This window comes from Trichomonas vaginalis, chromosome V (genome assembly GCF_026262505.1).
Source record: "Trichomonas vaginalis G3 chromosome V, whole genome shotgun sequence".
Taxonomy (NCBI): domain Eukaryota; phylum Parabasalia; order Trichomonadida; family Trichomonadidae; genus Trichomonas; species Trichomonas vaginalis.
This window is the reverse complement of record NC_067207.1, coordinates 10,935,927-10,960,460: the sequence shown is the minus strand read 5'-3', so window position 1 is coordinate 10,960,460 and position 24,534 is coordinate 10,935,927. Positions and strand designations below refer to the sequence as shown.

The following is a 24,534-nucleotide window of genomic DNA, read 5'->3' as shown; positions in this document are numbered from 1 at the left end:
TAATCCGTTATCTCATCAGCTATTTTTTCTATTTGAAATTGCCATAATATTTCATTCATAAATTCTAAATCACAATCAAATAGGTCAGTTATTCTAAATTTAATCTTTGATAAATCTTTTGAATGAAGAATAAATGAATTCCCGGATAATTGAAACGGATATGATAAAGAAAATGTGTTTAAGTTGATGGATAAAATGTTTTGTATTGATGGGTAAGAGTTAGGGTCTAATGTTTGATGTGAAAATCTCATTGGGGTATTAACTTTATCACATTTGATTAAAATGAAATTGGAACCGGTGTCAGAATACAAAACATCCCCAACATCTTTTTCAAAATTTAATATCCCCAACAATGAACGAAGATGAGGAGTACAAAATTTAATTTTCAGCGGAAATTTAATAAGGTTATTTATTTCATCAAGTTCAAAAAGTTTATCAGGTTTTGATTTAAAATTTTCTTCATACCATACGATAAATGATTCATTTAAATAACTTAAAATCGTGTTAATATCCCATTTCGCTATCACATTATTTATATACATATCATACGTTTTTTCATGGTCATCTTTAATAAATGATATATAATCTGAAGGGTCTAAAAGAATGAGATTAAATTTACCACTCACAGAAACGAGAGTAACATTATAAATTCCGCTAACTGTTAAATTTAATTCACAGTTATTATTTGAAATAATATTGATAATTGACATTTTTATTACGATTAAAAATATGGTAAAGCGTTATTTTCCAGTGATAAATAAAACTAGAATAAGATTACCTCAAGAATTCATAAATTCAACGAATAAGAAATTCATTCATGTTATAAATTTTAGTGTTTTCAGAAAATATGAGTCGACGTCATATTCATCAACAGGTTATATTTCACTTCATTCAAATTTAGTTCAATCAAACCCATATAATGACCATTTCATAAGATTTTCAGATGGTATTAAAAATGTAATTGATAGATTAAAATATGAACAGATTGACAATATCGAATTTTTGGAATTTTGGTTTAAATATCCGATGGAAAAAAGATTGAAGTTAAAGATAAAGCTGATACTATAACAAAAACAATTACAATGACCGATCCGGATAGTGGGGAAAAAAAAGAAATAAAACAAATGATAGAAACTGGTGAAAGGTCAATTATTATTGATTATGATTCAAAGGATTATTATTCGATAATGTTAATGCTTGAATATTAAATAGCCTTAACAAAGAATTTTTCAAGTGATATTTTATATTCATCAACTATTTTATTATAAATATCATTATATGTTAAATGAAGTTCAGTTGTTGTTCCATTCTTTGATATCTTAATTGTGCTAATATCCTTTATAGGATTTATTTTTGCAACTGTTCCGCAGCATGAAACCTCATCATCTATGAAAAATTGAATCTTAACGTCTGAATCTTGAACATCACAAAGAATGGCGATAATGTGAATTAATGATTCATAAGGTAAAATAATTAAACCGGATTGGTCAATTAAATTTATTATTGAATCATAATTATTAATTATTATATCACGGTAAATTTTCATTAATTCAGAATTGATGTTTATTTTATATGGGTTCTCGATGTTTGATGAAAGAGGCGGGGGTATGTTGGATAAGTAGGAATTTCAACAGGTTCTTTACCGGGTTCGGATAAAATGATTGGGTCTCCATTCTCATGGTTTTCTTCATTCTCCTCCTCCTTTTTCGGTAAGTCACGAGTTAATAAATTTGGTTGAGTTGCTGACCTCGTTAATTCGGGGCTAACATTAACTTTAACATTTTGAATAATTCGTGATTTATCATCATTTACGTTATAACCAACCGTAATCTCTGCTTTTGCGTTAGTGTTCTTTTGATTAGTGAAACGTCTTCTCATTTATATTCGAATAAAAAAAATATATTTAAACTTTTATTTTGCTGGAACTTTTGAATCTATTATTCCCTGTATTTGTTCTTGAAGTTGATTTTTAGCTGTTTCATTGTAATTAATAGACCTAATATATTCATTAATTGCATTCTTATAATCATCTGATTTCTCAAATTTTCTTTTATCTGATTCCTTAACTAAATCATAAGTTAAACCTCGTTGCTGATATAATGGTTTCTTAATTAAATCTTTGAATGCTTGAGATAAAGCACCCGATGCAATTCTTGCTACTATAATTGGTTGGAATTGCTGTTTAAGTTCATCTTTAACATTTGCGAAAACTGGATCGAATAAAGCAACTTTAAAGAATTTCTTAGCTGAAATTTCAGGTCTAATATTTGCATATTGACCATCAAACTGGTTAGAATATCGTGGTAATCCATCCGGTCCTCTTCAATAGCATTTAATTCTTCATTGAAATAAGAATATGGATTATGACGGTATGAATTAATTGGACCATTTTCACCTTCTCCAATGTATTGTTTAACAGCTTTTCCATTTTCATCAAATTGCATAGGATAACGTTCATTATATGCTTTACGTTTAGGATAATCAGTTATAGTTAATTTGTAACCATTTATGACTTTAATATTACCTTGACCATCAGTAACGAAAACTTCATTTATACCATCAGGTTTTCCATTTGGACCCGTAATGTCTGCTTCGTGTGCTTCCCAATTTGGACCATGACGTTTGGCATATGCTTGAGCTTCTGGTAATGTTAAAACGTTTCTCATTTGTTTAACATCTTTTTGAAGACCAGCAACAATATGAACTAATTATTTCATTCCATCAGGAACTTTCATAGTTCTATTATATGCACCCCTTTTGTTTGTTCCTTGTTTTAATGGAACCTGTAGAAGATTTGCTATTTCTGTCATGTTTAATTATAAATAAAAAATAAAAATTAATTATAAAAAGTTAATCAAATTTAACACTTCCTTTATTTAAATCAACTATTATTTTTCCATGTTCACCTAATTGCTGATATTGTGTGTAAAGTTCATTAATGCTCATTGGTAAATTCACTTGATAAAGCATAACGTTCAACTGTTGACGACTAAACCCACTGAAAATGAAAAGGGTTGATAGATTTGATTTAATGTTTGTGCTTAATGCTTTGAAATATTGAACAGCCATAAAGAATGAACACTGAATGTGTCGACATTGAGTTAATAACTGATTAAAATATGATTTCTCATTTGTTATTAGTTTTGATTTCACTGCATCATCTAGAAAAATGAGTGAATGCAAAAATTCTCTATCAAAATTTGAAATAGAAAGTGTTTCAAATAATTCATCCCGTTGTTTATCAATAATTTTATCCTCTAATCCTTGCTTCTTGATTGTATTATATAATTCTTTATACATTAAAAAGTTTTTTAAATAATCTTCTGCTTCTTCTTGTGATAAATAAATAATTGGAATTTTGATTAAATGCTTTAAAGATTCAAATGTATCATCTGAAGGTGAACCTGAACGGTTGATATAAATTAACACATGTGAATGGGGGGAAGTGTTAGCAATAATGATAATTTGTTTTAATATCGTTAATGTTTTACCTTTATTTTGTTTACCAATTGCTGCAGTGATTGAATTTAAGTAACATTCAGAATATGGAATTTTCATTAATTTTTCCTTAGATAGAGCATTTCTATTATCACTCAATGCTTCATTAATCATATCATCTACGTATGTATTATATACTCCTGCTAATTCTTCATAAGGGGTGGATGAATTTAAATCCATTTAATCAAAAATAAATTTATAATTTTAAACATTTCTATTCATTAATATTTCATCATATGAACTTCTATACTGTGGTGGTGTACCCGTTGAATGATATTTCAAACCTTCATCCGGTGTCCATGTCCAATATGTAGTCCTAGTAAACCAAACCTGAGGAGGATTTGTCACCTTTGAACAGTAAGTGTCATTTTCACCCTGAATGATTGGATAAGCTTTCACTTGTACTGTAACTTGTGAGTTGAAAGTTTCTAATCCATCAAAGAATATACCCGCTCCATCACGTTGAACTGGAATAGTGCATAAGAATGAAGTTTGGTCTTTCCATGTTCTAGCTAATGGCTTGCCATCATCATCATTCAGTGGTCTAGTTAATGAGTCCTCGTATTCTTCCGTGCATTCATTCACTCCATCTAAATCAGAAGCTTGAAGCATACGTGTAAAGAATATGTCGCCCACTGTGGTCATCGCTTGATCGGGGAAGTTTCTGGAATCTATAGTGACCTGAAGACCTCGAAGCATTGGATTTTCTAAAACTGTTCTTTGCATTGCATTCTTCGGAAATGTTAACACAACATCTGTAACATTATGAAGAGCGTATGAGAAATCTGAGCTAATACCTTCAGGAGTGATGCAACCTCCATTTAGTGAACGAACGTCAATATGTTGAGCTGGAATCATGAATGGATCTTCCTTACTAAATAAACGTGGTATTGCTTTAACTGATTCTTCAATTAAACCATATCCAGGTGTAATGCATTTATCCTCTAAAACTTCCATCTTTGTGCATGAAATAATAACGTCATCAACTGTTGCGTCAGCAGATGTAGCGGCTAAGCTTGTAATTAATTTGGTAGGAAGTCCGATTTGTTGGAATTTGCGATCATATTTATAAACATGATTCATAATCTTTTCATAATTTTCATCAGTTATCTTTTCATAAACGTAATTTTGTAAATCAGCAACTCTTAACGGGTCAACCTGACAAAATACTAAAGTATCCTTGAAAACATAATATTTAAGAATGATATCACCAAATGATTTAGGATAATCATCGAACGCCTGAAATGCTAACAAATCATTTACCGGAATAATCATATCAAAAGTGATATTAACTTCTTCATTTGCTCTCTTGAAAACTTCTGAAGGGTCAATATATTTACCACATACTGAGTTATCATATTTTTGAACATTATTATATAACGAATGAACAAACTTTTTAACTTTCCTTTCTGATTTTGGTTTATATGTTGCAAATGCGAAAGATTCACGGGCGCAATCCATCTGAAGATAACCGGCATCACCTCTTTCGGTTTCTACTTCTAATTGTTTAAAGCTTTGATTTGATGATTTGTAACCAACGAATAAACGCATGCATTTAAAAGCGGCATCACATGTGAAAGCTTTATTTGAAACTAGAGTTGCTTTAACTTTGCGTTTAATATATGTGTCACCTAATTGGTTCACATCATGAGCTGGATTTGTAATTCTTAAATGAGTTTGTTTATCATCAAAATATGGAGCATCAGAGTCATAGCATGAACTTTCAAGTTCTCTATAATATCTTCTACCGTCATTCTTTGCAAATATTTCATTTATCTTTTCGAATGAATGAAACACATTTCCATTAATCGGTTTGGTGTTTGGCACTAAATAGTTAGTCGTCATTTATTAATAAATAAAAAAATCAAAATTAAAAGATGGAAATGAATTTTTAATTTTAATGAAATAATCAACTATGGCTGCAGGTATATTTAAGAAACTGTGGGATAGAGTAAAAAGAGGGGCGAGTAAAGTTTGGGAAACATTGAAGAAGGGAGCAAATTGGATATTTAAGAATAAAGAAGCAATTAGTGACGTTGCTGAATCAATAACGCCAAAAGCTGCCCCAATAAGAGAAATTTTAAATAAAGGAGAAAAAGTTTATCAAAGACTACAACCGATACTAAGATAAAAATAATTTTAAAATAATTTATTTTTCCACTATCTACCCCCTATTTTATTAAGTATTCCTTCAGCTATTCCACCAATTGCGTTACCTGCTTGTGCTCCCATCGCCGGATTACCTGCTTTAGTACCTAATACTCCACCTATGATAGTTCCTGCCGTTTTCGCTACTGGTGCCAAAAAGTTTGCAACAGGTTTAATAACCTTTTTATAAACCCAACCTGCAGCTTTCTTAATTCCATCCCATAATTTTTTAAAGAATCCTGCCGCCATTTCTGATTTAATATTAATTAAAAAATATATTTCATCACTTATATTCTAATTTTTATTTAATGATAAATGAAACCGATTTTAAAAATAAATGAAACAGAGGAGGAAGAAATAAATGAAAGTGAAAATGTTCAACAAAAAATAAACGTTGTTAAACCAATTACTGAAATAAAAATTTTTTCATCTGTTGAAGAATTTAATGACTATTATGCTAATAATAAAAAATTATTTGAAGAATTGACAACATGTAAATTGAATAAAATGTTTAAAGTTGATGGATTCAAAATTTCAAAAATAAAGGGGGTGGTTAGTTTGAAATCTATTCCTCAATCAAGAATCACCTCATTAATGAAAATAGATGATTTAACAAAAAGAATAGAAGAGATTGAAGAAAGAATGAATCAAATAATTGATTTCATAAATTCAAATAATCATTAGTTTCTTAAAGTTCAATGTTGAACTCATCAAATTCTTCTTCATCATTACCATTACCTTTAGCGAGTTTATTTACTCTTTCAACTCTATCTTTTGATAGTCTTGCGTTTAATTTTTTCTGAAGTTTTTCGTTACCAAGTTCTAAAATTTTACACGGATGATATTTAAACCCGTTAAATTCTTTTTCCTCAGTTTTAATCATTAATCTACAAAGAACTTTAGTGAGGTGGTTTTGTTGTTTAAACCATTTATCCTTAATATTTGTTATAAATTCAATATCCGGAATTAATTCCCAAATTTTTGAATTTTCGATTAATTTACCATCAAATGCAAAAGCAATAGGTTTAATATTAAACTTACCTTTATAAAATAAACTTTGTATGTAATCATCAAAATAAACGTCTACTTGTTTAACCTGGGTGAGAATTGGTGAAAGTTTATTCATTAATTGATTTACAGTCACGAATTTTGATTCACTCATTTCATACAAAATAAAAAAATAAATTATTCAAAAATGTAAGACATGAATTTTTAAAGTTTATTTTTTATTCATGAAAATAATTATTTCTAATTTCTTTTACTTGTTTATGAGGTCTTTGATTATGACTCCATTGATTCCATTCAGTTATTCAACAATGTTTAATTAATCGCGGAATATCTGACATCATCTATATATAGCTTCTTTTATAAAAGATGATGAAATAAATTATTTTAAAATTAATGTTAATTTTTTTTATCTTTTATTTCATTATGTATGGGTTGAGTGTAAATGTCTTACAATTTTGAAAATTTTTTAAATCTTGATTTATTCAAAAACGTAAGAATAAAAACCGTAAGAATCATACATTTTTTACTTCATATGTTAAAAAAAATGATACAAAATCGTTCTATATTGTATGAATTCTTACATTTACAAAAAAAGTCACACAACCCTTCCATATATACTACTAAGAATAAAATAAAAATTGTAATAAGAATGTTATAAAAAGTTTTTTTAGATTTGAGTTGCCGATAGGCTTGAGCAAATGTATTTTTATTGCTAAAGGTTTTTTTGTTAGATTTATGTAATATTTTTTTAGTTAAAGGTAAATTATGATTAATTAGTGCAGTAAAGTAAGACTTCAAGAATTTTGACCAGTAAAGTGGGATTGAGGTATTTGTTATCGAGATTGTTTGATTTTAGATCTCTGATTTCGGCAAGTATGCAGAAAAACCATATTGTGAGCAGTCTAAAATGGATAAACAGCCATTCTAGATTCAAAAAATCTTTGTGAATTGCTTTGTTATTGAATTTAATTGCGACCTTTTCGCTTAATGAGGTCCAAAATCATGGTTCCGATTTGTTCTATGTTCGCGATTGATAAAGAAAATCGCGTTTAATTTTGATCACAATTTTCCATAAAAATCGCGATTTTTTTGAAAAATCGCGACCACAATAAAATCGCAATTCATTAAAAAACGCGATTTTAAAAAAGTCGTGATTTTTCTAAAAAATCGCGATTTATATATTTAAATCGTGATTAAAAAAAGTGGTTGCGGTTTTCCCTAATGATTATTATGATGAAATGAGACCCCATTATGCACTATTATATAAATGAATACATAAAATAAGTTTATTTTGAAATTTATTCAAATCATACAAAAAATTGCCATTTGACCTATATGATACGAAATCGGATTGAGGTGAGTATACTAATCATGAACAAAGCATTAAATAGTTGATGCATTCTTAAATTTTTATTTTTTAAAATCAATGAATTAAAATTAACTAATGAGTAAACAGTCAAATGCTCAGATTTCAAAAGCAGTAATGATCCCATCTCTCATTATTTCTTGAATTTAAACTCATCACCGAAAATTACTGCCCATCAATAGCCGATGTCACTTTTAGTCATGTCTGAAAGTGGAAATTATTTCTCTTAAAATTTTCTGATACTTCTCTCAAATTCTTGAATTTTTTTGACAATATGAAATTTTTTAAAAAAAATTCAATATTTTTATATGGAGCGTACTTTGGAGTTCTATATTTTCAGCAGATCGATTTTTGAATTAAACGTAAAAGTGTCAATTTTTATCACTACTTCACGTCTTGTCTTTTGGATGACTTATAAAAGTGAATGTGAGAACGAAGTGGAAAAATTAGATGATATTATAAATGGACTTAATAACATTAATAAACAAAATGACTCTACAACTGATAATAAATCTGATTTAATCGAAAAGTTACAAAAATTAATTATTGTTCCAGAATTCGAGAAACATAGAAATAGTGTATTGGAAGTTATACGCAGATTGAATAATATCGATGATTTAGATCCGTTGATCCCACAATTTCACTGGAACGACAAAGATTCTACAGGGAAAACGCTTTTAATGTGTATTGCCAAATCATGGACATTTGAAAAATCAATTAAAATATTTGAAAAAATTAAACAAAATCCAGAATTAGATTTAGATGAATTACTTAAAGAAAAAGATCGTTACGGAAGAACTGCTATTTATTTTGCCATTGAAGATTATCATGCATATAAAACTTTTTTGCATATCAAAAGTAAATATGAAGATTGGGGAGAAGATATCTATGATTTGAGAGATAATTGTGGAAGAACGCTTTTCTTTTATTGTCTCAAATTTGAAAATTATGAGGGTTTCCTTGATCTGATGGAAAATGACAAAAAAAATACAATGATGCATAAGGATGATTTTGGAAATGTTGCATTCTGCGAGGCCGTCAAAAGTGGACGAAATCGAACACTTGGATTATTTTTATGGTTATATTACGGTGAAAAAAGTACAGATGAAATTGCCCAATATATGTATGATTTACTGAAACCAAACTTCAAATCGATTTTTTCATTAAAGGAAGTTGAAAATTTTGATTTGGAGGAATTTAAAAAACGATCAAATGCGATTAGAAATGAACTTAATTTTGCACCAGGCATGTTCGATATTAATGCAACATATGAGAAAAGCAAAATAACTTTGTTTTTCCTCGCATGCAAAGTTGGATATTTTGATGTTGTCAAAGTCCTAGTTCGATTTGGATGTAATCCAAATTTGGGAGATATTGATGGAAATACTTCGTTGCATGTTGCAATGAAAGGAGATTTCATTCCTATTATAAAGTATTTGATTGAAGAACTGAAATGCGATGTCAAAGCACTGAATAAAAAAGATGAGACTCCTGTGATGTTTGCCTGCTTCGGAAATAAGGAAAGAGGCATTAAGTATTTGATTGAATCAGGAATTGATTTTGGAAAAGATTTAAAGGATAAACAAGGAAGAAAAGCAGAAGATATTTGCCGGTTTAGGGGTAAACTCACTTCTTTGGAAGCCCTCAATTGGCAACCTACTCAAATTAGCTCAAACCAAGAAGAACTTTCAGATCAAAAAAATCCGAAACTTCCAGAACCATCAGATCAAGAAAAAGAGAAAATATTCAATAAAATTAAATACAAAATTACATCTGAAGAAATTAATAAGCTGTACTCTGGAACAAATCTTAATTTCATTTCGCCATATTGCCCAGCAACTGTATTGGTCTTGAAAGATTTCAAGAAGTTTGAAGGAGTCTCATCTATCATCGATCCGAATATCAAAGATATTGAAGGATTAACACCTCTTTTGACTGCGGTTAAAAAGAACAAATGGGAGGTTTTTTGTAGTCTCTTTTATTATGATCATGTTGATAAGTATGTAAAAGATTTGAATGGAAATCCTTTCAATATCTTGATGACAATTATAAGGTATCATAAATACAATTTCAGGTTTAAGACATTTTTGCAATACGAAACTCCTTTGAACATGCTTACAAGAATTCTTCCTCAATTAAACTATGAACAATTTATGCAAACAGGATCAAAAGGTGAAACGGTCTTTCATCATTTGTGTGCAAGCAAGAACAAAATTGACGTTTTGAATGAGATTTTGAAGTGCAAGAAAAGCCTTAAATTGACTCCTGATGATTTCAATCTTCAGGATAAATTTGGATTGACTCCACTTCATTATGCTGTCATGAATGGCAATAATGAAACTGTTCAGTACTTACTCAACATTTTCGATGGAAATCCACAAAAGTATCTTTGCGATTACTACTTCAAGATGACACCAGTTGAATTTGCTGTGATTTTCAAAAACATTCCTGCTCTTAAAATGTTGTTGTTCAAGAAAGATTTTGCTAAAGATCAACTTCTTGACAGAATTTCGAAATTGGAGGACCTTGAAGATGAAAGCGCAATTATTGCTGATGTTGCCAAAGAGACAACCATGGAAGAAAAGAAATTCGATGATGTCCTGAATCTGATGATGAAAAAGTTGATGAAGAATGTTACAACAGAAAAGATTGAACCAATTAAGGATAGTATAGAAATTGAAGGTTGTAATATGACAAAACAGAAGAGAGTAAGTTTGGAACAGAAATTGAATGTCATCAACAAAAGTCCAATCTTAAAAGAGAAATTGGATGGAATTTCTAAAGACAATTTCCATGTCTTCCTCCAAAGCAAAAGACTTCATTTAATTTTCCATCACAATTATGAACAGTACGACTCGGTCTCTCTATTTGAGGGATATAGAAAGATTGAGTGCTTAAAAATGCTTCTTGAAGATTAAGCTTGTTCACAATCCCTTATCATATGGATAATAAAAGTTATTATCTATTAAATTTCCTTTTTCTATGGAATATTTAAATATATATCTTCGATTTTCCAGTTTCTTATTACAACAATTGCCATAATACATGCATATTATAATTGTAGTAATTTTGGAAATGATAATGATATAAAAAAACTTCAAACCAATATCACTAATAGTTCAATCGTATAAAAATTTATAAATAGCAATAGTATAAACAGTTTAATATGAAAAAATAAAATAAAATAAATTTTTTTTTTGTTAATTATAGAATATCAACAGTTGTGCTTGCGTATAAAAGGTCTTCATCTGGAACTCCATGAAATGCACCAATAGGAAATAGCCATAAGAACATGTATTTTCGAGGTCCGCAGACATCTTCAAAGTTTTCAATGCAGGACCTCCTGAATGGGTGACCTTCTTGCTTCTTCATTAACTCGAACTGGGTCTTGTTGTTTGCAAACCTCACAAGCGATAGAATTGCAAAGTTAAAGGTCATTAAGAAGAAGAAAAGGCCAAGAAGTATATAAATTATGCTAATTGCGAGAAAGAATGCATTGTTGTTGAAAATATTTGTTTGAACTCTAACCGAAAAATATGAAAAAATTGTAAATAAAGCAATGTAAATAGATCCCCAAAAATTAAATGTAAAGAATAATTTGTGATTCTTTTTGCCGATAAATGATCCGGTCCAACCACAAAAATGGTCTGGTCGAATAACATATCTCCTTGCAGACTTAAAATAGTTAACGCGAGTAGGTACTTTTTGTCCACTAACGTATGCTTCTTGCATTTTGGTTGAAACTACACCTGCTAAGTAGTCCGAGTGATTTCCCTTTCGTTTCGCCATTTTCAAAGGATAATAGAACGGTAAGTAGCCTGGTCCTTCAAGAATGATGGAATAATATGATATCACGAAGAGAAGCATCAAAACTGTCATCAAAATCTTTAAATGATAATCATGTTGTAAATAAAATGAATGTATTATCATATAAATGATATAAGATGAATATATGATGAATGAAACAGCAATTGGAGGTATAACTTGGATCCTCCAATGGTTAAGGAAATATTCTTTCATTGATGGAATGAAATTGACTGATAGACATGGTGTTTTACAAATTGGGCGCCATTCTGTGATTGCAGGGAATGCATTAACACTTGGAGTACCTAATTCCATCTCTTCATTTTTAGTGAAATCAGGTAAATCAAAAAGCATCGTATCGAATAAAATAATTCCTGAATCCAATTACGATAGAATTTCAGAAATCTAGGCCAAAATGGATTGTTAAATAGCTAATATTGCTACGTATACAACAATTTCATTTCGTTTATGAGTTCAGATAACCAAATAAATTGAATAAAATTCTGCAATATGGATTCATATAGTAGAGATAAGTATAATACTAGGTGAGTTTGTGCAAGGTATTATATGAGAAAGCCTCAATCAAGAACTTTAGTGTGAAACAATCGTATTTGAAAATTAATCTAAGCATCATTGTTTTCGGTATCGATTACTCCATTTGCGTGTGCATATGTATGAGAATTTTTAGAAAGTTTATTCAAGTATTGCAAAAAAAAAATTAATGTCTAATATTTTGATAAACTCTATAATTCCTTTGCAAGGTTTCTTATCTATTGCTCGATATTGTCATTACTTCCAATAATAAGGTAATTTAAACTAAGATATTTATCAAATTATTGAATCAATTATTTTATTCATCATAAAATTACATATACAATTCTGTCAATAACAAACATGCCATGAATTACTAAATGGTATTTTTATCATCTTCTGATCGCAAAAGTTCTGGAATTAACTTTAATACTTCCTGAATATCTGCGACAATATCACTTAGTTCATTCCAAATTGGCATGTACTGTGTAATGCGGCCATTTTGCATTTCAATTTCGAGTTGTTGAGCTTTTGGTAATAATGAAGCAAGACGTTGACGAACATATGCCTTGACAGCTTTTGCAATTTCATATTGGCAGTAAATGCAAATAAATGGATCTGCTTCCTTAGAATTTTTCAGATGAACACAATCTTCATGAAGCCATTTCTGGCAAGAATCGCATTGGATCTGCACCGAAGATCCGTGAGTAAGGCCACATATGCAACGAGTTTCTTGAACTACTTCAACATCACCTTTATCAGAAACTTGTTCTGGGGAATCATTCTGAATAGGAGATTCCCTTGGGCCTGTCATATCAGGTGTTAAAAGGAATGCATTTGCTATAGAAAGGTAATTATCTGGAATTTGTGGTTTTTGCGTGAATTTGCGAGAAATGATTGGACCTGCGGCAATCTTTTTAACAACTGGTGTTGACGGTGGTGCGTTATTGTGTAGGAGACCAATCAGAGAACTGACGTTTTTTTCTTCTGACATTTTATAATAATAATGTAAACTATTGAATTTAATCTCAAAATCTGATATCTTTAGCAATATCAAACAAATATGACTTGACTTGTGTGCTCATGCTGTTTATAATGTATGAAATCTTCTGAACTCGAATTTGTATTTCAAATTCATTTAAAATATTGTGTTTTTGTTTAAGAAGTCGAAAAATTCGACGTAACTTAATCCATCTATATATATTTTCTTATTTAGGAGTTTCCATGGCATTGTTCGTGTTTTGTTAAACAAAAACAATGATAAAATTAAAATTACCCATTGGAAATGTTAATTCCATAGTACGGTTGTTTTAATAAAGAATTATTTCAATGGAATTATTAGTCTGAATTAAAAAAAATTGTGCCAATTCGTCTCAATGACTAATTATACGCACCGATTATGGTGGGCCTACAATTTGAGATTAATCTAATAATACACTTCGATATTGCAATTTTATCAAAATCACTGTTATATTTCTTTTAAATCGTGTGTTTATAATATAGATTTATAGTTATAGATTTCACATTCATAATTCGATCTGTCAGCACTGTTCTTCACTGAATATGCGACTTCATCTCAAAACCTCATGATTAAAAATGCAATAAGAATTGGATCTAACAATAATCATGCATATATTGATGTAATCATTTTGACTATTAAAATAAAAATTGTTTTTAAGCAAGAGACTTACTTGAATTTGAAATTCTATGAAATAGAGTCATTGGAGAATTCATTTAATATATAGTGAATATGGTTATTATAATTATAATAAGGGTTTCGTTTTGCTAAAATTGTCACTTTTATAGCATATTTGTTTTTGGATGTTTTGCGAAACCAAAAAAAAAAACTATGATATACAATGTGTGTGTAAAGAAAATACTTTATTTACTAGTTAAAAAATCATTTGGTATTGATCAAGTTATTTTTTCTGGATAAGATATTATATGGATAATTGGATAGAAAATACAATTATATAATCTTGTACCTGGTTTAATTAAGCTAATTGTCATCAGAAACTTGTAATTTTTATGAATTTCAGATTTTCTTTTCATTACTGCGAGTAGGTGCCAAAAGTGCTTACTCTTAAACAACCGTCGGATTTCCGGGTGAAATCGTGACACACTTTCGTCTTTCGTAGGCAGTGGTGGTTGTTACAAAAGGTAACTTCGAATGTAGCGTGAAATCTGCAAAAAAAATTCTGAAATTTGAATGGAGAACATAAAAATTGAATAGTTTACGTCAATAAAAAAGAGAAAAATGAAGCTAATGTGTCTCGAACCTAGGACTTAGAGCAGCAATCCCACTGTTTATCAAATTACACTACATGCATCTCTCACCTCAGTGAATGAGATCAACTATATGATAACTTTTTCCCCATTATATTCTTGTGGAAAAGTGACAAATAGCAACTTTGACCCTCTCTCTCATTACTGCTTTTCTTAATAGGTCAAGTTCTTATTTACGTTATAAAGTATGATATTTACAAATATCAAGTTATCATGTTTTTTGAGAAATTATGAGAAACAAACAAAAATGAAAAAGATAGGAATAGCAATGAAAAGTGATGTGGGTATAGAAAATGTAAGAGATATGAATGCAAAGCAATCAGTATTTAGGACATTGACCATAGATTTCGAAAAAAAAATGCTGCATATTGAGCGAAAACTATGATTATATTATAAGGCTGTCATTTAAAGCATAATGAAACTATTCCCTTTTCATTTTAATCGAATAAGATAGTAAAGATTTTTGAATTAGCTAGAAACTGATGAGATGTTTTCACAAATCAGATTTTTAATCTCTATAATGCATAATTCACTCAATATCTCAATTTTGATATTGCGAGATATTTTTGCTATCGGTTTCGCAATTTTGACACAATAGCAAGAGGGTTCTATATGCATTATTATCAACGTAAAGTCTGAATATCATATCAGAAAATGTCGCAAATCTGACATTTACCCGACCAAATAGCAAAAATAATTGAATACTTTTCGCGAAAACTTTTAAAATCGATAAAAATATGAAATATAGATATTAAAGAGACTTTTTATATAATATTCAAAAAAAAAAAAGGTAGTGGGGCTTCCAGGCGCGTTGCGCCCTCTAGCCCTGAAGATGTTTAGTATAAATGAAGTTTTTATTCGGAAAATTGTTAGTCTTCTGGGTCGAAAACATTATATAATGTTTCACTTTTCACAAATTATATATGTTTTCATGTTTTGTCACTTTTCTGTCACTTTTCAGGAAAAAACATTTTTATTATTATATATAAATGAATTTTACAAAACCACCGTTACCGTTCTTTGGAAATAAGAGTAGATGTAAAGATATTATATTGAGAGAACTTAAGAAACTACCGAATGGTCTAACATTTGTAGATTTGTTCGGTGGAAGTTTCTATATATCCCATTTGTGCCATATAATATTCCCAGACTCAAAGATTATATGCAATGACTTCGACAACTATATGGACCGTCTCAAACATATACCAGATACAAACAATATATTGAAAGAGTTAAAAGAAAAGATACCTATAGGTAAGATGGAACGTATACCATTAGATAAGAAAAATATTGTGAGAGAGGTTTTGAAAAAAGCAGAATATATAGACTGGGATAGTATATCTGCTAGACTATTATATAGTGGTAGTTAGTATACCTATGTCGTGTACTGTGGCACTGCGTTTCACTTTACCCAATACTTGTGAATTTGACACTTTACAAAACTGGTAACGTATATTTTACAACACAAACGACAACACTAATTTAACCTTAAATATTTACAAAACCACCACCCACTTCACTAACGAACTCACTAATGTAAAAATAAACGTTCTCACTATCGTTCTCACTAACGACTTCACTAATGTTCTCATAAATTTTCCTCAATATCTTCATCATCAGTGTTAACCCTATTGTAGTCATACTTGAAGCCATAAACTTTCTCTAGTTAGTATACAAGTGTCGTGTACTGTGGCACTGCGTTTCACTTTACCCAATACTTGTGAATTTGACACTTTACAAAACTGGTAACGTATATTTTACAACACAAACGACAACACTAATTTAACCTTAAATATTTACAAAACCACCACCCACTTCACCTCACTAATGTAAAAATAAACGTTCTCACTTACAAAAGTATTGCAACTCCTCCCATTGCTGTGCTTCACATAACAGCTCATAATCTTCTGACTCACTTTCTTCTTCATATAGGTCAAAATCACTGTCAAAATAAATGTTAGTAAGTTTTGACAAAGCTAATGAAACACGTTTACCGTTTGTATCGTATGCTTGTATAAACTTTCCATTCTTCATTCCTTCATAAACGCTCAAACTAACTTTACCCTTTCTCCCTCGTATCTGATAGAATGTATTTTCACGAGGAACGAAGAACAAATTCTTGAACTCATGACCGTTGTAGTTTGTTATCTCAATAGTTTTCGTCATTTACATCCAAATAAAATAAAAATAAACGTTGTCAGAGGTGAAAAAATAATGTTTATGTTAGAATGTTAGATCTAACACGTTTTCTAACACGTTTTCTAACCTGTTGAATTCATTGCTTTATAACTCTCTTCCTTGGTTTCTTTTTAGTTGCTTTCTTCACGTCTGTCTCCAACTTGACTGTCTTTCTTCTTCGGCCGTAATGATACCAGTTACTTCCACCAGTCAATGGGTCAAATGGTCTTTCGTAAGGATTTCCATACATTCCATAGGGACCATACGGAAGAACTACTGGTGGAGAAGAAACATTTTCTTTAGTTCCATCGAATCTATTTAAATGCATTGTTTCACCTTTCATCTGGTCATTAAAGTCTTTTGCGTGTTTTGCAAACTCATCGTCCTTTCCTAAAGCATTTTCTGACTCAGTCGCAACCAAATTGGATGCTTTATTTATGAGCCCTATTTTATTTAATCTTAACTTCTTTGCAACCCAGCCTCCAATCTTCCTTTATTTGCATCTAATGTCTTCGAAACCCTTCCTCCACTCATTTTATTTACTGCGTCATAAGCCCCAAGTGCTTTTGCTCCAAATGCTAATGCTTTTGTTCCCATTGCGCCTAAAGCTGGCCAAGCTACCATTTACACCATATTAAAATCATCTCTCTTCAATATTATCTCATAAAAGTTCTCGTTACTGGAGAAAGTCAATGAAACATAAACATCCTCATTCATAAACTTCTTTCTTATCTCATCTATAGCTTCAAATGTCTGAACAATTGCTAACATCTTCTACAACAGTTATTTCATCATGAATGACCTTCAAGAACAAGCTCATTTAATATGCTATTAAAATCATCTCAATAATGAGTCCATCCTTTCCATCTTTAGGTAGCACAACATCTTTCATTGAAGAAGGTTCGACAAGTCTTATGTTAAACTTACTGACAAAGTTTGTTATACTATAATGCTTTGGCGGCGAATACATGTAGTTTGAAAGACATAATATAGATTCTTCAGCAAATTCACTTATACTGGATTTTATAACAATGTTCTCACGAGACCAAATACCACCAATTGACAATCTTGTAAGCAATCCTGCTGAACCTTCTACTGTAAACGTCGATGGTAAATTCACGAAGGTCATCTATTGACATCGTTGAGTCACTGTATTTAAATATTTTCTTAAAGCAATCGTCATTATTAACCATGCAATAGCTTTGAAGTTTTCATTCGAATATACATCTGCTTCATTAAATGTAAAACCTGACTTCTTTGCAGAGACGACTTTAAAATCTATTGCATTTGTTTCAAAATTATATACTATGGTAACTTCTGAAGGTAATGGATGTCCTTCCGCAGTCAGTTGTTTCTCACTACCGTTTGAAGCTTTGTGTAAAAACTTTCATGTCATCTCCTGTGTCTAGGTTCACATACACAGCAACAGGAAAACTATCTTGCTTCTTTGTTTCATCATTATATCTTAAAACATTAAAGTTCTTCAATAATATTGTTCTTCCTGCCGGAATACTTCTAACTTGTCTTATTTCAATAGCTTTCTCACCTCCTACATACTCTACCCAGTGTCTTGGATATTCATAAGTATACTGACTTTCTTGAATTTTGGTAGGTTTCATCATAACGTGTTCATAGTATATCTTTATACTCTTGTCAGTTAGACTCGGTGCTATGTTCTGAATTATTCTGACTTGCATTTTTAATGAAGATAAAATGAAGCATTTAATACATGACGTAGATGAAGACATGAATGAAGCAGTGAAAACTCAACAGTTCTCTCATTCTTCCTTTCAGTAAGGACTATGAGTTCTGTTCAAATGGTGTGTATTTCTATTGTGGAAAGATGGGTTCAGGTAAGACATTTAACCTCATTCGTCATATACTCATAACAGAGCGTTTAGGAAACGACTCTTACTATGACCAAATCATTATATCAGCAACTTCAGACTCTATGGATTCAACAGCGAAAACATTTATGTCAAAAGTTCAAGCCTCTGTCGTTAAAGTTCCAGACAGTGAACTCATTGAATTTCTTCAACGTTACATTCGACGTAAGAGGAAATATTATGCTATTGTAGAGTTCATACAGTCAGGAATGCAAAAGACTTCAGAAGAGATGGAAAGAATTATTGACAAACACCACTTACGTCAATACTCAGGAGTTTACGATATGAAACGACTGACAAACTACATTCTGTCAAAACTTTCAAAATACCCCTTCAAAAAGTATCCTTCAAACACTCTGCTCGTTTGTGACGACTTCGCCGGAAAAGGTTTAGTGTCAAAAGCAGACCACCATTAGCTAACATCATAACTAAAGTCAGGCATTACCACTAAACTGTAGCAATCCTTATGCAAACATGGCGTTTCCTTGCTTTAAACATAAAACGTCTCATAACTGACTTCGTTATCTTTCAAGGTTTCTCACGCTATGATATTGAACTCATTTGGAAACAGTCAGGTATAACATTACCTTTTGAAGAAATTTGGGAAGCTATAAGTCTCTCATCTCTCCTCGTTCATACCTTGAGATTCATATCATGACTAATACCATTAAAGTCAAAAATATTCCATGGGAACGACAAACATTGTTTTAAAGTTTAACCTTCATTGACTGATGGTAAACAATTCCATGCATCTCTGTCGCCATTTCTGTTAATATTTTTGCTGTCATTCATATCATCCCACTTCCCCATCCGTTAGCTTTTGAGGATATGTGTTAGAATAGCTGTTCTTAAATGAAGGCTTTTCACCTTTGAGAGCATAAACTCTATAACTTTCTGCATACTTTATGTTTGAACCTCCTGAGCCATCATTGACATAAATTTTTATAGGTTTCCACCCTTTGTTCATATTCCTGCTTCTTCCCTTTGCTCTTTTGTTCAGTAGTTCTACATCTTTATACACAACACCTGTCTCGGTGAATTCAACAATATTTTCATTCGTTAGCTTTACATTCAAACCCTTGTCGAGTATATTGTTCATTTCATACATATAAAAGGTTTTTATTCTATATGAAATGAGAAGTAAGTCCATCTTAGCTGGTGCCGTTAATGTTCCAATTGAACCAACATCAAATGTTGACTCACGAACGACAAACAATATTGTCATAAAGAATTATAGTTCGGAGTGTTTGAAAGAGCCAGAACCAGAGCTGAAATCCGTGAATTTAAACACAGCTTCAAACGCTAACGCTACATCAGATGTTAAGTTAGAGTATCCACCACTGGCACAAATTCTTTCAAGAGAAGCCAACGACAACCCTTACACAAATGTTCAACAAAATCCTTCAGATAACGTAGACCATTACCTTCTTCAGTTATACAAACAATTTTACTCAAAGACGATAAGAAGCTTTTGACAAATCTTATAAGCAAGAACCAAATAATTCTAACAAAGGAGGACCTTGAAAATGTTATATCACGAATAACAGGAAAGCAATGTGTCATTGACTATCTCGACCCTGAAATCGAATGCTGTGGTCAAACGCCACCATTCATGAAAATAGGTAACATCCGCATCATTGAAACACAAGGAACTACAGGAGTTGAGTTTAAGTATAAATATTCGAACGAGTATACAAAACTTTCAACAGAATATAAGCTTTGTTTGAAATATGTTTTTAGTAAATTAAAGCAGTCAGGAGGGCTCTTTGAGCCATCTTGGCGCTTTGCGCCGTCAGTCAAAAAATTCAAGTTAGCAATTTGTAATATCTGCCAAAACTTCTTCAACAGTATCGAACTCATCTTCTAATGCAAACCTAATCTTATTGACTTGGTGCAGTTTTCACTAACACAATATAGCGCTTTGCGCTCGGCGCCTTTGACGCTCTTTTTCTGTTCTCTTGACTGACATAACTAACTCATTTGTTTCATCAAACAGCAACAACCAAAGTTCATGACCTAATACATACATTCATACTTTATATTTTTAGCTCTGAGTTCTCTTGTAAGCTGTTGCATTTAATATTTTCTAAAAAGTCAACTTCAACAGTCATTCGCACTGTGCCTTCAGTTCTACAGGCTCTCCTTGAAAGTCAACAAGTCTGAATTGCATGTCTTTCAAATTATGAGGACTAATGCGAACCCATTTACCTAAATGAGTTGCTATGACAGGAACGTTTGGAATGAACATTGATTGACTGCATAACAGAAGGATTTATATTCTACTGAACCTTTACTATTAACTCTGAAATACCTGTGACATTAGCTATTTTTGACTCAATGTACAAACAATTACCATAACATACGTATGGAACAGATTTCATCTCAATCGTTTTGTCAACACTTTTCAAAGGAAATGTCATATGGTATGCTCCCAAAAGAAGTTGTACTCTATGACTCATTCTTGAATCTTAAACTCCTTCGCATAACTGAACTTCAAAACTCCTGCAATAAGTTTAACATTCATTAAGTTTTCTTCGTTATCCTTGTTTTATTGTAGTATTTATGAGAGCATTTAACACTCCAGCTAATGTTTCCATCTTATATTCTACATTATTGTGAAATCTTATTTCGTGCTTCTTTCCATCTATTTCAAGCTCCATGAAATCTGTTTCATCTGTTATAACGAATGAAGCGATAGTATTGAAGTCAACCATTCTGAATGCAAGTGGCTCATTCTGTAGACCTAAGTTTGTTTGTAGCTTTACTGTCCCGTATTCGTTTGGGTCTGTACTTTGCAAATAGAACAACATTATTCTCATTAAAATATGAGTATAGCTGCATATGCGTATGAAGCTGACAGAGCTAAACGTTTAATATTTTGGTCAATACTCTCTCACACTTACTGACAATATATTGTTTCAGTGATGGAAATACCGAGAAATAACATAACATGGAAGGACTATGAAAAGTTTGACCCTATTTTAACTCCATGTACAATGCCTTCATTGTAAATGGTGAAGTTGTCATGAAGAACGACACAACAGTATATAAGTCTGTATATGAAGCATTAGAATATATGTTGAATTATAATCCCGAAAGATTTGACCCAAGCACTACACCATGTGCATGCCTTTTATTAAGGACGGTGAAATCGTAAGAGTTCGGATTCAACGGTTTATACTGCTGTTCAAAACAGTTTACAAACATTTTAGCGAATATCTTTAATTCAAGAAACTACAGAAATAAAATTACCATATATAACAGATGCTAAAGAATTAAATACAAAAACGACAACATTATTTAACGTCACTTAATGATTTAATGACTTATATCATTAATATTCCTGCACCAACTACAGCATTTGATCCAAACTCGACGGTTTGCAGTGTACCTTTCATAAAGTCGCAAAGCGACCAGGGCGAAGCCCATGACAGTTCATTAATTACTTTAAGGGATTCAACAGTTAATGAATCATTAAAGCGTCATTAATGAAAATCATTGATTTTAACTCATTCACGAATACATATAATTCATTCATTAATGTTTCATATGCTTCTAAAGAAGGTGAGCCAAAAACTATCGATAAAGCGGGTGTATGAATAAAAAGCATCAACGACGAAATTGAATTCGTTAACTTTTGACGGTGATAGTTTCGTTAATGACATAACATCGGGGAAAACAATTTTAACGAAAGAATATTTAAAATCTCATTTAGTGAGTTCGTTGAAATTGAAAAAGAAGGTGGAATAAGTTCGATCCACTGAATTTCATTTTCAGCTAGCGAATGGGGTGTTAGTTTCGCTGAATGGACAACTATACAGAGTGAAATAAATGCAATAGGACGTTTTTGGGGTCAAAAGCGGGAATGGGTGAGCTTGTAAATGCTGCAAGAACATTAGGTGAAACAGGAAATTTTGTAGATGTTTATAAAGACTTGTTTCAAATGTTTTAACAAACACAAAAGAATTATTTAGATATACCATACATAACGACGGATTTTCGAACAGGTAGCAACAAACCTCCGGTTTGGCCTGCGTTGATGATGGTTAGAGATATAAAACCACGTAACGACGGGAACGAAGAACATGAACAACAGGATACTGGTCGGGTTATTCAAGACATTAAAAACGTGTATCCTGAAGTTATTGATTTATTTAGAGGAGTTAATGATTCAATTTCAAACATTCTATAACCCTCGATGAAGAGAATAAATTAACAGATTATATATTCGTCATTATTGCAGAACTAATGAAAGAATAAATGAAAAGAAATTGTGATATCATTATGTCAGCGATGTAATGATGAAAAGAAATTTTGACTCATTATTTACAAAACCGAAACAGAATATAGTCCTTTATGACGTAATTACCGAATTAATGAAAAAAGATTAATGATAATAAGAGTTCTGGCGGAAGAGTTGAAATTAGAAGTGAATGATGTTAATGAGAAATTAGCCGAAAAAGCAGATAAAAACCACGTTCTTATATAACTTCAGACGAACAGATTATAACGGACTACCATGGATATTTAACACGAAGTGATGAAGCGAAGACAAAAAATGTTAATGAAAGAAGATATAAATACATCGTGCTAAAGGTTATGAATAAGCTGTACTGTACAGTATGATGTAGCTAAAGCAACCAGAAGCATTTGGGTTATACGGTGAAATTAATGCTCTACTTTCCAATGTTAATGGTGTATTAGTTGAACCAAGATTTTACTTTGAGAGTTAAGTCAAAAATAACGTTTGAAGATGCTATTAAAAAGTAAAGCTGACAAAGATGAACTTGACGCAACGAACAAAGTTTTGAAATCTCATAAACACATCTCCGATATAAATGAACTTCAAACTTCTTTAGACAGAAGCCGACAAGAACCATACACATAAATCCTTCACTATACTGTTAGAAGCAGACGACATAATATTGAACTTTGACCTATGGTTCAAGTGCACCTTTAGAGAATCCAAAGTACATAGCGTAAAAAGATACACTAAACTCCTTAAAATAGTAAATGTAATGAACATTGAAGGTCATGTCAGAACTTTGAAACACATGAACTACCACGAATGTTAATAAGAAAGCAAAGATAGAACAATACACATGATTTCTTCACCAACGTGTTATATAGAAAAAAAAAAAAAAGTAATTTGAAAGAGAACGGTTGAAGGAACTGGTGGGGAGGGCGGAAGCCCCGCCGCCAGCGCTGGCATTATAATTGAAACCCTCTAACTTTCGCACAAGGTTTAACGGAGGAATAACATAACGACGATGAAATACATAGATGTAAGAATGTTATGTCTTAGGAGAGAATAAATGTTAAATTTCACATCTCAAGATTTATATATAAGAAAGCGACAAGAACCGTATAACACTATAATCCTTCACTACTGTTAGAGCAGACGACATAATATATTGAACTTTGATTGGGTTCCAAGTGCAAATTAAGTTAAATCCAAGTATCAACGCGTAAAAGATACTCTTAAGCAATTAGATAAGAGTGGCAGGAATACTACGAAGATCATGCCAGAAAACTTTTGAAGGCATATAACTACCAGCAATGTTAGATAAGAAAGCAAGACAAAAACAGAAGTCTTCAAACAATTAAAGACAGAAATACTTCATACAATTAGTATCGCTGCAAGGCGCTCTATTATAACGTCAATGAACTCAACAAATCCAGCAACCAGTTCTGGTTTCGTACGTGGGAACAGATTGTAGATAAATTCTTAATACTGTGCGAACTCTTCAAAAGCAAAACAGGTGGTTCTGAAGAAATAATTACTGAAGCAAACGCTTCGCACCGCACACTCATCACAGGAACGACCAA

General features: G+C 31.3%; 8 protein-coding genes and 2 pseudogenes across 10 annotated transcripts, besides 3 other annotated features; 3 read left to right on the top strand and 7 right to left on the bottom strand.

Moving 5' to 3' along the window:
* Positions 1–4,278: part of a mobile genetic element that runs on past the window's edge.
* On the bottom strand, positions 1,564–1,878 carry TVAGG3_0315320 (uncharacterized protein; the record flags this gene model as incomplete). Its single annotated transcript, XM_051230011.1, has 1 exon — positions 1,564–1,878. The coding sequence occupies one exon, from the start codon at positions 1,876–1,878 to the stop codon at positions 1,564–1,566; it is 315 nt and encodes a 104-aa protein (XP_051099741.1).
* TVAGG3_0315310 (uncharacterized protein) lies at positions 2,851–3,678 on the bottom strand (the record flags this gene model as incomplete). The annotated part of the gene is made up of 1 exon (XM_051230010.1): positions 2,851–3,678. One exon carries the CDS (start codon positions 3,676–3,678, stop codon positions 2,851–2,853), a length of 828 nt encoding a protein of 275 aa, XP_051099740.1.
* A 1,135-nt stretch (positions 4,279–5,413) lies between the features above and the next one.
* On the top strand, positions 5,414–5,629 carry TVAGG3_0315290 (uncharacterized protein; the record flags this gene model as incomplete). The annotated part of the gene is made up of 1 exon (XM_001300430.1): positions 5,414–5,629. The coding sequence occupies one exon, from the start codon at positions 5,414–5,416 to the stop codon at positions 5,627–5,629; it is 216 nt and encodes a 71-aa protein (XP_001300431.1).
* A 29-nt stretch (positions 5,630–5,658) lies between these two features.
* TVAGG3_0315280 (N-acetylmuramoyl-l-alanine amidase family) lies at positions 5,659–5,895 on the bottom strand (the record flags this gene model as incomplete). Its single annotated transcript, XM_051230009.1, has 1 exon — positions 5,659–5,895. The coding sequence occupies one exon, from the start codon at positions 5,893–5,895 to the stop codon at positions 5,659–5,661; it is 237 nt and encodes a 78-aa protein (XP_051099739.1).
* Positions 5,896–8,328: 2,433 nt separating this feature from the next.
* TVAGG3_0315270 (ankyrin repeat domain-containing protein 39 homolog-related family) lies at positions 8,329–10,951 on the top strand (the record flags this gene model as incomplete). Its single annotated transcript, XM_001300429.1, has 1 exon — positions 8,329–10,938. The coding sequence occupies one exon, from the start codon at positions 8,329–8,331 to the stop codon at positions 10,936–10,938; it is 2,610 nt and encodes an 869-aa protein (XP_001300430.1).
* Positions 10,952–11,015: 64 nt separating this feature from the next.
* TVAGG3_0315260 (cysteine S-palmitoyltransferase protein) lies at positions 11,016–12,321 on the bottom strand (the record flags this gene model as incomplete). The annotated part of the gene is made up of 1 exon (XM_051230008.1): positions 11,225–11,899. One exon carries the CDS (start codon positions 11,897–11,899, stop codon positions 11,225–11,227), a length of 675 nt encoding a protein of 224 aa, XP_051099738.1.
* A 298-nt stretch (positions 12,322–12,619) lies between these two features.
* TVAGG3_0315250 (PHD zinc finger-containing protein) lies at positions 12,620–13,349 on the bottom strand (the record flags this gene model as incomplete). Its single annotated transcript, XM_001300428.1, has 1 exon — positions 12,732–13,349. One exon carries the CDS (start codon positions 13,347–13,349, stop codon positions 12,732–12,734), a length of 618 nt encoding a protein of 205 aa, XP_001300429.1.
* A 2,656-nt stretch (positions 13,350–16,005) lies between these two features.
* Positions 16,006–16,309: a terminal%2Cinverted (terminal inverted repeat of Maverick transposon ID:TVAGG3_0315210).
* Positions 16,006–24,534: a mobile genetic element.
* Positions 16,487–16,807, bottom strand: TVAGG3_0315240 (uncharacterized protein; the record flags this gene model as incomplete). The annotated part of the gene is made up of 1 exon (XM_001300427.1): positions 16,487–16,807. One exon carries the CDS (start codon positions 16,805–16,807, stop codon positions 16,487–16,489), a length of 321 nt encoding a protein of 106 aa, XP_001300428.1.
* On the bottom strand, positions 16,917–17,443 carry TVAGG3_0315230 (annotated as a pseudogene). Its single transcript has one exon. A coding segment is annotated over exon 1 (527 nt).
* On the top strand, positions 19,839–20,453 carry TVAGG3_0315220 (annotated as a pseudogene). The gene has a single exon. A coding segment is annotated over exon 1 (615 nt).